At 42.3% G+C, this 12674-nt stretch overlaps 1 protein-coding gene across 1 annotated transcript in view; it reads right to left on the minus strand.

Moving 5' to 3' along the window:
* Positions 1-379: 379 nt before the first annotated feature.
* Positions 380-12674, minus strand: part of CLEC19A (C-type lectin domain family 19 member A) — a 30868-nt gene continuing 18573 nt past the window's right edge. The window contains exon 5 of the mRNA XM_018558475.1: positions 380-459. Coding sequence (XP_018413977.1) covers positions 380-459 — 80 coding nt within the window. The remainder of the gene's footprint in view (positions 460-12674) is intronic.

Here is a 12674-nt window from a genome sequence, read left to right on the forward strand (position 1 = left end):
TCAGCTAGGGCTTAGATTACTTAAAGTCTGGACAAATGGGACCATACCTACTTCCCACCCATTCTACACCAAGATACACCAATCCATTAGAGGTGTTGATCACACCCATTTGCATTCTGTCTTCAAGAAATATTCAATTTCACCATAATAAACATTAGAACATTCACTGGGTATGCTTTAATCACTGTTAAATTAACATAAATATTAACTTTTTGCTTTTACTGTTACATGGACTTGGAAATTGCTTTCAGGAAAGTCCTTCCATAAAGTGACAAAGACTATACTAGGTAGCAATATTTCTTTCAGATAGGGAAGGTTATATAATGTACAATTTTGTAAAGTAAACATTTGCACAAAGTTGACAGTAGCAGCAATGTGGTCACATGTGTGCTAAAGATGGGATCTTGCAGACAAAAGGAAACTCGCGACTGCAGCTATTGTCGTTCCAAGAGCGCAAAGCTGGTAATAGAAAAAAGAAAATAGTAAAACTTAAAAAATATTTAACATGAGCTAAAACTAAAATTGTAACTATGTATGTAGTCAGAAGAAACATAATACATATAAATATATATATATATACATATATATATATACTATATACTATATATGCAGTATATAGAATATATGTATATTCTATATACTGCATATATAGTTTACATTGCAGTTCATGTAAAACTGTTTTTTGCAACATGCATGCATAAATATGGAAAGGTTCTAGGAATATACCAACATTAAGCATAAATAAAATATATGATTGCATAGATACATTACCAATTGTGATGATGATGATGATGCTGATGATGTGATATAGATGTCTATAATTTATATATTGAATTATATTAAACATGTAGAGGGTATAGTAGGAATCAATTATACAGAGGACTTAAGCTGGTCATACACTGGTCAAAATATGAGCAGTATGTGGCCCTGCTGGCATCCCTTCAGTCGATTTTTCATTTTTAATCAACTTTTGTCATAGGAGCAGGACGGCAAATTCTTGGCCGAACAGTGACTGCAGCCGTGAAAGCTCATGAGACAAAAAAGTTTTAGGGGGTAGTTGAGGTGAGTACCAATACCTAAACCGGCAGTCATACAAGCTGCGCACTACTGTTTCTTCTGCCTAGAGGTTATTGGAGAGTAAATTAATCCTGAACAAGTAGAATAGATCCTATATCAAACAGTCTGGTCTGAATGTGTGACAAAGGATTATTGTTCGGATTTGAGGTTAAATAATAGTTTATAGCTCAGACTCCCAACTGAGAATCAGATCATGGTTTCCATGGAAAGAAGAACTCTGGAAATAGCACATAAGATTGGAAATGTCATAACTTTGATCAAATAATTTTTTGAATTGTGCATTATAAAAGTTCCTATCCTTTTTAAAGTGAACCTATCCATTCTCCAACTATTCAAACATAATGGTAACTTAATAGTCTGGCCCAATAGATGTTTCAAACAAACTCTCTAAAATGTGTAGCCTAAGCAGACTTTTTCTGTTACACAGTTGTAAAAATATCACACAATTCATAGTCATAGTTAATATTCATATTAATGTGAAGTGAGAATTTACATTTAATTGTCCTTAAGCCATGTATTATAGCTGGATGTATAGCTGGTTATTATACTGCCATCTTGCGGGCATTGTGGTTATTGCACCATGTTTTTCGGCATTCCCTCCCATCTATGATGTATTTCCCCCTTCTTCAAGAACTAGTGTTAGTGCCATGGCTGCCTATAGCAGGACCACATGTACATGCTAGCTCTGAAACATTATCATCCTTGACCTTCAAATACCATAATGTTATTTGAGACACACTAATAGAGGCCTGTGCAAACATGGAAGCGACCAAATTCCTTTGCTAGAAAAGAAACTCATTTAGAAGCTGGAGCAGAAGCTCAAAGCAGAGCTCTCCAAGCACAGATCAAGACTTGTGAAGCAGAAACGGACGTTTGCCAAGCAGAAATCAAAGCTCAAAAGAAAACCCTAATAAAGATTCTCCAAATGGAAAAGGAAGAAGCAGCTGCCCTAGCAAGGCTGAAAGTCCTTGAGCAAACAATGGGACAAAGTACTAATTCAGACTGTCTTATTCCTGCAGAACTGGAAGACCCAGTTGAACACTAATGTTTACAACGATACAGAGCCATCTTCTGTACCTCCAACAACACTGTTCTGACTCTCAACACAGAGACACCTCAGCTCCAAATCCACAATGCAAATGCATCTATGGAGCAAACCACATCACCTCTTGCTAACGACAATGTGACTTCCAGCGACAAGCCACAGTTCATGCTACAGCCAGCAGAAGCCTTAGAGACTACACCACAACTAAATGCTCTTGCAACATCATTTTATCCTGGTATACCTCACCTTTCTTCACCAGAGAACTTTCAAGGTGTTCCACAAGTTACTTTGGTGCCAAAGAGTGAGAGATCAGACCTGTATGACTACGCCAGATATATGATACGCCGTGAGCTCATTCACATTAGCTTCTCAATGTTTGACGATTTTCCAGGGAACTACAGGGCCTGGAGACCAACCTTCAAAGCTGCTATTGCTGATCTCAACCTTATGGCCAAGGAGGAACTTGATTTGCTCATAAAGTGGCTGGGACCAGAATCTATAGATCGTGTTAGAAGACTGAAGGCAGTAAATGTTGACTATCCAGATGCAGGTCTTGCTGCTGCATGGGCAAGACTTGAGCAAACATATGGCAGTTCTGAAACTATAGAAACTGCTCTATTCAAGAGACTGCTAAACTTTCCAAAAATAGGTAACAAAGATCATGGAAAGCTTCCAGAACTAAGTGACCTCCTCATGGAACTAAAGTTGGCAAAGCCAGACCCACGTCTACCTGGACTAAGCTTCCTGGACACCGCTCATTGTGTTAATCCAGTGGTGTTTAAACTGCCATACGGCCTGCAAGAGAAATGGGCATGACAGGGCTCAAGAGACTATAATGTATCTTTTCCTCCATTCTCATATCTTTACAGGTTTATCAGTGATCAAGCCCGGAACAGAAATGATCCCAGCTTCAGCTTCAGCAAACCCAACTTGCCTGCTTTATCATCATCAAGGTATGAAAACACAGCAGTTAAATGTAGAGAGTTTAATAGAGCAATATCTCTTAAAAGGACAGACATCTCATCACCGGTTTTCTCTCCTGCACATGAGAGTGATTTGGGTGATAGAGATAAAGACCCTAATCGTCAGTGCAGTAGTCACACAAAAACTCACCCTCTTAAGAAATGTTTTGGGCTTAGGTCAAAGACTTTATAAGAGCGCAGGGAGATTCTCCAGAAACTTGGAATATGTTACAGGTGCTGTGCTTCCTATGATCATTTTGCTAAAGACTGTAAAGTTGCCATCAAGTGCACAGAATGCAGTAGTGACAAACATGTTACAGCTACGCATCCTGGTCCACTTCTAGACAACCCCACAGCAACCACCTACATCTAGCCCTGTCTCAAATTATGGCGGGGAGCAACAAAGTCCTACACTGTACTGTAGTCAGTAGGGAGAGCCAGGGCCAACCACTTGCAACAGTCACATCAACATATAGTAAACTACATCACAAAAGACTTTGGAGAAAGACTCTTGCAAAAATATGTCTTGTCAAAATGTTTCGTCAAGGACAACCTGGAGAAGCAGTCAAGATGTATGCTGTTTTAGATGACCAAAGCAGTCATTCACTTGCCACTTCAGAATTCTTTGACTTAATTGGCATAAAGGGTAATGTGCTATCCTATACTTTGCACTAGGGATGTCCCGATACCGATGCTAGTACCGGTATCGAGGCCGATACAGGGCATTTTCAGGAGTACTTGTACTCCTGAAAATGCCCCGATGCCTAGATCAGATACCGGCCGTTTACATTTTTTTAACTAGCTTCGGCCATTGACCCCCATAGCCCCTCCCCGGAATACCTCTCCACCAAACGAGGCTCCCTCTCCGCTCTGACCTCTCCGGAAGTATGACAGCATGGCGGGGGTAAGTGTTGTGTGGACAGTCTCTTCTCCCTGCTGGTGCTGGCTGCAGAGCTCTGTGTCCCTTTCACAGACCGCTGTAGCCAGCACGAGAAGGCAGAAGAGACTGCGGCTGTGAGTTCCCCCGCAGCCCCCCTCCCCTTTGTATCTTAGCTGTTGATGCTCCTCCGTGTCCCGTCCTTTTCAACTTTATGAATCGGTTTCCTTTTGGTGATGTATCTCAGTGTGAGATGCCTGTGCTCATTGCTGCACAGCAGTTTTCACTCTCATTGTAAGAAGAGAATGTCCGTTCAGTGTGCTCACTGGGGAGATAAGCTGTAAATCTTGCCTTCACACAGAACGGACATTCTCTTCTTTCATTGAGAGGGAAAACTTCTGTGTGGGTCTGGTGAGAGCATTATTAAACACATAAGGAGCATGGACATCTTACAATGAGATATACCACCAAAAGCAAACAGTTTCATCAAGTGGAAAATGAATGGACACTTGTAACAATAGACAGCCTGCTATTGGATATTTTAAATTGCAATAGCCAATACCAGGCTGGCTATTGTACCCTCCTCCCCATTGCCTGCTGTCAATCAGCAGAGAGGACCTGATTGAGAACTTCGTCTTCAGTTCCCTCTTATGCTGATTGACAGCAGGCAGTGGGCGGGTACAATAGCCAGCCTGCTATTGGCTATTGCAATTTAAAATATCCAATAGCAGGCTGGCTATTGCTCCCAGCTACTGCCTGCTGTATTTACATTCAGTGAATCCAGTGAAGTAGGAAGGTGACACTAGAGGTCTAAAAGACCCCTAATGTCACCTTAAAGACTACCTGTCACCTCCAATGCACGCAGCACTGGTGAGAAACTGCCCTAAAATCATTAGTCTGTATTGTTTTATAAAAAATGTCACTTTAAGAAAAAGTATCGGTAATTGGTATCGGCAAGTACATGAGGGACAGTACTTGTACTTGGTCTTGAAAAAGTGGTATCGGGACATCCCTACTTTGCACACCTGGGCTGGTTCAGTGGAAGTTTCAGGAAGAACAACTTATGCTTCTGATTTCATCATTGCCCCTATAGAGGGAACAGAGTGGATTGCTCTTCCTAGTCTCATTGAGTGCAATCAGTTGCCTGACGACAGAGAGGAGATTCCTACATCAGAGGATGCACTTCGTGAACCTCACCTAAAACATTTAGCTGACTGCATCCCACGACATGACAACGATACCAAATTATGCTTCTTTTAAGCAGATACATCTTGAGAGTACACAAGGTACATCAGCAGCACAATGGGTGGAATGATGCTCCTTATGCCCAAAAGACTGATCTAGGTTGGGTACGTATTGGAATCAAACTCGAATGCAAACCTCAAGCCTCAGATGGTGTGTGCTCCAATAAAATTATTGTACAGGTAAACCAAGACTGTTGTAAAACACCACCCTGTAATAGTTCTGGTAAGACTACGCACCAGATTTCCTTCAACAGCAAGGATGAGCAGGAATCCACTGATGCAAACTCCCAGGCCAATCCAGATCTCAAGCATCACTCCATCACTCCAGTAACTCTGCAAGCAGTAAACCTCCTGGGAAACTCATCTGAGTTTTCTACACCAGTCATCATGCAAGATGATTCTCCTCTTCATGGAACAGCCGTAGACCTGCTATAAAGGACTCAAGGTATGCTTTCTGAGACCAACCTCAGACTTCATAAGACTGCCTCAAACAATACTGTTGTTATGAAAGCCTTTCAACCTGGGGATCATACCACAGGATTTAAAGACGTATTCATTAATCTGGGAATGGACATGACACCTGTACAGAGTAGTCTGGGCTTACAGTGGACACAAAGAAATCAATTGGTTCTATCCAAAGTGGTTATGAACCTAGTGCAGCTATATATGAGGGTCGGAGAGTTAAATTGTAGTATAAATCAATTTATTGGTAAAAAACATGTAAGCTCATACACGGAACGAATGCACAGTTTAACCCACCACCTATACAGTTAATAAAAGGATTATTGCAATAACCCATTCATACATGGCACTACTCAACCACACAGGGAGCTAGCTGATCAGCACAATCAATGTTGTCTGGTGGTCCTCAGATTAGGAGACAGGAACAGCAAAAAAGGGGGCCTATTGATTTTGAAACAGAAAAAATATATATTCAATGAATTATATGGGCTGCCAGGCGTTCCTTCAATGCGGCAATTGTGATTTTAGTCCAATTTATTGGATGTTCATATCTTAATGTGGAGGAGGTGTTCGTAACTGATTTATTTTAGCTTGATTGTAGAATTTCAAGCGGAATATAGCTAGGTATGTAACGTAAGACCCGGTAAGTTAATAAACGGAGTGCCGCTGAGTTGTGACCACACCTGGGGATTATACCTCCGATCTGTGTGTGCCAGACTTAAACTTGAGTAACATATACTCACGGCTCCTTAGTACTTCAGTCTGTATCGTTGCGTTGTTATCCACTTTTAATTTTTTGGTTTGGTATTCTTTTCAAAATAGCCTAATGTCAGGCATTTCAGGTAGCTCTCAGAGTAGAACCTCTTATGCTCTCCACAATTTTTATGCAGTCCCAGTTTTAGGCAGTCCCAGTAGTTCGAAAGATTTCCAATTGAATGTAAAGTCCTTTTTACTCCTGCTGTTTGAAATATCCACGCGAACTGATCAGATGGCTGACTCGTAGATGGTCAGTCAAACTAGCATCCCGTGACCGGATGACGCGTTTCGCCCCTCCTTCGTACTGGGGCTTCGTCAGATCCTCGGATCCACGCGATCCGATGAAAAGCTGAGGGTTGAGCAGCTGAGGGTTGTTTGCTAGTCAGTGAGAGAAACTATTGAAACCAGGTCTATTTATGACCATCATTGGGTGAGGAACTCTGAGTACACTATCCTTTCTTTCAATGGGCTTACAGTGGAACCTATTAAAAGACACCTTCGGCTTTCAAGTCAGCTCTGCAGATAAGCTATTTACCAAACATGGTGTTCTGTCACTGATGAACAGCCTTTACGATCCACTGGGATTTGTGGCTCCCATCCCCATACAAGGTAAATCCTTACTGAGACAGCTATCAGAGTCTATTAAAGATTGGGGATGCTCCACTACCAATAGACAAAGCATTCAAAATGGGAATCCTGGAAGCAATCTCTACATGCTTTAGATGGAATTCATATGCCATGCTGCTACACTTCAGCTTCCCTTGCTGCAAGTCAAAGAAGAGAGATTCACATCTTTTCAGATGCATCTATTGAGGCCATAGCAGCTGTCGCCCACCTTAAGGTATGGGACTCTTCTAATCAAACCCATGTGGTGTTCCTATTTGGCAAAGCTAAGTTAGCACCTAAGCCTGAACACACAATTCCTAGGCTTAAACTTTGGGGGACTGTGCTACCTGTAGAAATTGCAGATTTCATATTGCTTGAGCTAGACATTCAGATAGATGATATACAGAAACAGCAAAGTTGTTCTGGGCTACATATACAATCAGACAAAACATTTCTATGTGTATGTCAGCAACCGTGTAGAAACAGCTTCTGTGTTACTGAAACAAGAACAGCATAAGCTTTGTTATGACAAATTAATGTTACAGGCTTAATTGCTTTACTGACAGAGAGGGGAATGAGTGAAATGCTCTAAAAAAAATGAGATATGACAGTAAATTCCTTTGGCCTGGTGATTGGTGATTGGTATGTAAATGAATAACCTTTAGATGGAATATGCTAATAGAAATCTGTGTCAAGCATACGCCCTCAGCTGCAGATTGCATTGGCACTGAGGCATAATGTCACCGTCTACAGTAACAAGCTTACAAATCTGAAGGTTGGAATGTGATGGAATACAACCTTGTGACATACAAAGCAGGGGGATCTGACAGCAGGGAGAAAAATACTCGGCTGATTAGCATCCATTTATGTCTGCTTTCATTTAAATGACAGTGTGGCCGGCCTGGCACTGAATGAGTTACCAAATTGCTTATCAGAATCACTAAGGGGGATTTCTGGGAGCTGTGCAGACAGTCAGGCCTGGTATGAGTTTGATAAGAGACATTTACTGCATTAGGTTCTGGTAACAGTAAACTAATGCAGATGTTGTTTCTCTTGGGGAATGAAAATGCAATTTTATAAAGGTGCATACTATGTTTTTTTGTAAGTAAAAACTGTACTTCAGTGAATATGATGAACGTAGTCACCTTGCCAATTCAGGGCTAAATGAGGGGTCTTTATAAAGCTGAACTCTGGGAACAAAAGCTTTCAGTCAAATATATATTATATAAAGGATATAAATCTGTTTTGTGTACACCAAATGCCTTATTATTACCTTGATATTACCTTCTAAAAGTAAAGTGACATCACTGTGCTCAGGGATGTCGTTACACTTTTTTCCACCTGAGACCGGGAGGGCCACTTGGGATGTACGTTAAGTGGAGGGTTGTGTGGTGCTAGTTATGTGCATTACTGGGCCAGAGGGTGGTGGTAGTGCTGGTGGTGCCACATGTTACCTCCGACAGCACTCTGCTCACTGATGCCACTGGTTGCCAGGGCTGGGCGGGATACTGGCCAGAGCGTCACAGGTTGCTAAGAGCTCTTAAGAACCGGAGCCACTCTGGCTGGAAAGGGGGCAGCAGGCACACCTGCTGCCCCCACCACGTGACCATTAAGCCCCATTCACACTGCGCGATTCGCAAATCGTGCGTTTGTCGCGCGATTTGCATTTTGCGCAATATCGCGCAAATGCTTGCATCAAAAAGCATTGAATCACAGCAAAATCCGCTCCAAAAAGGGTCCTGCTGTAGCGACACACGACCCGCGACAGCAGGACCCTTTGCCCCATTGCCAAGCATTGGAGCGCGATATTGCGCGGTAAATAGCCGCGATATCGCGGGAATTACCACGCGATAAATCGCTCAATGTGAACGGGGCCTAAGAGATGTCGCCTGACTGTGCTGTACACAGGCTGTGCAGTGAGCAGAGTTGCTGGAGGGACCCAGCAGGCCCCACTAACTACAGTCTGCCTGTAGAAAACTACAGGTGGGGGTGAAGTCAAGACCCCTACAGTCACCCTACAGAAGGAGAGAGAACAGCAGTGACTGGTCTTAATTATTGGAAGCTCCTGCACAAAAGGAAGGTTTCATACTGGATTACTGCACAGAGCTGAAAGAAATACACAACGCACATTAGTAGGAATACACATGGCTCTTGTATTTAGACGATATTTGCTTATCCCCGAGTTCACCTTTAGAGTAAACCCCTCGACCCAGTTATACCTACCTACACAGCGCTCCCCAGCCTCTCCTCCTTCAGCTGCCACAAAATACCCAGTTGACTCAGAGTATGGAGGAGAATGTAATCTCTAGAGGTGCACCGAAATGGAAATTTTAAAACCGAAACGAAACCGAAATAAAAAAAATGTATGAGTATGGAGGAGAATGTAATCTCTAGAGGTGCACCGAAATGGAAATTTTAAAACCGAAACGAAACCGAAATAAAAAAAATGTCAGGCCGAAACCGATACCGAAAATGTTTTTTATTTTTATTTTTTCAATTTTTAAAAACATTTTATTTTTTATAAAAACGTTTTAATTTTTTTATATTTATTTTTATTTATTAATTCATTTTGTATTAAATATTTTTATTTTTTACTTTACTTTTAGGGGCTTCGGGGAAATATTAGGGGTCTAAACAGACCCCTGATATTTCCGTTTTAAAATAGAAAAATGTTATCGATGAACAGGAATTCTCTATGAGTGTTTCTGTTCATTGATAATATGGTTTGTTTACTATAACTACAATTATGAATGAATGGGGGTGATGTAGATCACTCCCATTCATTCATAATTGAGAATATAGTTAACATACCATATCCTCAATTATGTACACACACTCAGCGATCACCGATCGCTGAGTGTGTGTACCTTGCTTTTCTCTCTGACACGCTGTCACAGGAGGCTGATCGAGCGGTGTAGAGAGGAAAGCCCAGCCTCCTGTGACAGCGCTGTCTCCGCCCCCACACCGCTCTGCCGGACTGTAATAGGCGGCAGAGCGGTGTGGGAGGAGACGCCGGCCGCTCACATCGCTCTCGTCCTGCAGCGCTCGGCCGGCTGTCACTTTCTTTTCTCCCCGCTGGAACAGCGCCCAGCGGGGAGAAAAGAAACCGGGGATGCGCTGATGTATCGGCCGAAACATGGCTCTTTCGGCATGCCAAAAGTGCCATTTTCGGCCGATATGTTTTGGCGGCCGATATATCGGTGCATACCTAGCAATCTCCTCTCATAGTCAAATGTTTGGGCATAGCAGGCGATTGCTAAGCTTAAACACTGTCACGTGATAAAGGAGGTTACGTCAATGCTCCCTGTAATCTCCAACACAAGCTGACACCTAAGGCTTGTTAATTTGCATAGCCGCTGCGAGTGTGAGTTAGCAAACCACTGCTGAAGGCTGTCCTGCAAGTAAGCGCTCAGCACTGCTAACTTAGCACTTGCAGCAGAAGTGAATGTGGATGCAGAGCGCTCCTGCATCCACATTCTGTCACAGAGTGTGACAGAAAAGGAGGGGACAGAGCACCAGCAGCCATTTTAACTGTGGGCACACCTGGCAGCACTGGAAAAAGGTGCCTGAACTTCGATGGAGGAAATCAATTCAGTGTGGAAACCAACAATTTAATGTTTTGGTGGGTGAACACACCAAATATTCATTGGAAAATGGTATTTCTTTGTCAAAAATATTATCCTCTGCCATTTTGCTTAGCACTGTGCAGCTGGGGCGTTCAGTGAAGTTGCTGCAGTGAACTAAAGTGCTGCAGAACAGCTACTCCGCACTTGGCAAGGAACTGAACGCAACTCTAGTATTCCATGCTGCAGCAGAGCATGGAGCAACAGGGGAGCTTTTGGCTAGGGGTGAGCTTTAAAGAGACTCTGTCACTTTTCCTTGCATGGGCAAGGTGTCAGGATCTATTTAATGAAAATACGCTTATCAGTGTGTAGCCCCACTGCAAGGGTTAATCCTTTTCCCTGGTGTTCTGCTTTAATAAATCAGCCATCAATGTGTTCCATTTGGTAGTGTTACACAGTGTGTTTTATAGTGCTACACAGTGATTGCATTTAGTTTGCTCTTATCTCTCCCTTAGTTCTGCTCAGTGAACATGAACATGTATGGGCTTTCCCAGATTGACAAAAAACAGTATTCTGTGGCCTATCTCAGCGTCTTAGTAATGATGTTGACTGCACTTTCTGACATACACCAGGCATGGACTATGAGATCCACCAGAAGTAAAACTTACAAATCTGCATATAAAAATCTTGTTAGGAAAATAAGACATCACATCAAACACAACTTGCAGATGAGACTCTTATTTAGCTTTAAAAAAGCAACAGCAAGTGCTAGGGTACCCAGTGTAGAGCTGGTCATACACTGGCAGATTTTCGTACAAACGTTTATATGAAAAAGCTCATCAGATCATTCGGTAATGCCATCAGGGACTTGACGAATGTTGTTCCAAATGTTGTTTGATTTTAACATTGGGTTTTATAATAAATAGAATTTCCTGAGCGAAAACCAAATTCACTGTTAGAATTTCATTTGTTCAAGAAAAATTTTCCGTCCTGTCTTTTTGATTTCTTTCCGTCACTATGTTTGAAAACGATCGTCGATTTGATACCACTAATAATTAGAAAATCGAATGAACATTCCAAAAACAAAATGCTACCTATGTATACACAGCTTATGTGACTGGTACAGACACAAGTCCTGTTTTTGCTTGCATAGAAAGTTCAATCAGCAGGGATTCTCCACTTCTCAGCCAGAGGTATACTGGGTGTTGCCCACTATGTCTCTGGCACTGTCAGTAAGGGCCACTGACAACAGACCTTGAGCTTCAGTCAATGGTATTAGTGGGTCATAAGTTTGGAAAAACTTTTGAGATCATTCAGAGTTGATCTCCTTCTGATCTGCATCTCACCTGCTTCAAATGAGTTTTATACTCCCATAGACTGGTATAAGGTGCACATACACCTTAACACCTTACAATTATCTGCAAAGTTTCTGTGGTCAGAGGGAAAAAGTGCAACAGATTGGCCCAGGTAGAGATTACTCCATCCATCCAATTAAGTGTAGATGGAGGAATCTGTTGCACCTTTTCCATCTGACCACAGAAAATCTGCAGATTAGGTATATGGCCAGCTATAGAAATGCAAAACTCACTTGAAGCGAACAAGCGCCCACTGACATAGCGACTAATAGTGAGGAATGTTCTGGTCTGTGTCGGAGGAGTGGCTCCTGCCTTAAAACGAAACCTGCGAAGATCACATGCAGGCTTTGTTTATAAAAACACTGTAAAAAAAATATTAATAATATTTATTTAGACTATTTCTTTAATATGTAGATCAAAAGATTTTCCTTTACTCTTCACATAATGCTAGTTAAAGTAATCTTGCAAGTAAAAAAACAAAAAAAACGAATCAGCAGGAGTGGCAGTGCTGGTGGAGGGAGGGAATGGCCCAGTAATAATATTAATTGTTTCCCCCCCCTACCGGATCTGCCACTGGCCCTGCCGGCGGAGCCCGGGGCACATGCCCCCCCTAGCTTCAGCACTGTCCCCAAACTACCCCGTGCCTCCCCTTCCCCCACACTGAGCCATATTACCTGGCTTCTGCACACTTTTTCTATGGCCTGCAGCCTGCTCAGACTGGGTACTG

Source organism: Nanorana parkeri, unplaced genomic scaffold (assembly GCF_000935625.1).
Source record: "Nanorana parkeri isolate BGI_ZX_2015 unplaced genomic scaffold, ASM93562v1 scaffold341, whole genome shotgun sequence".
NCBI lineage: Eukaryota > Metazoa > Chordata > Amphibia > Anura > Dicroglossidae > Nanorana > Nanorana parkeri.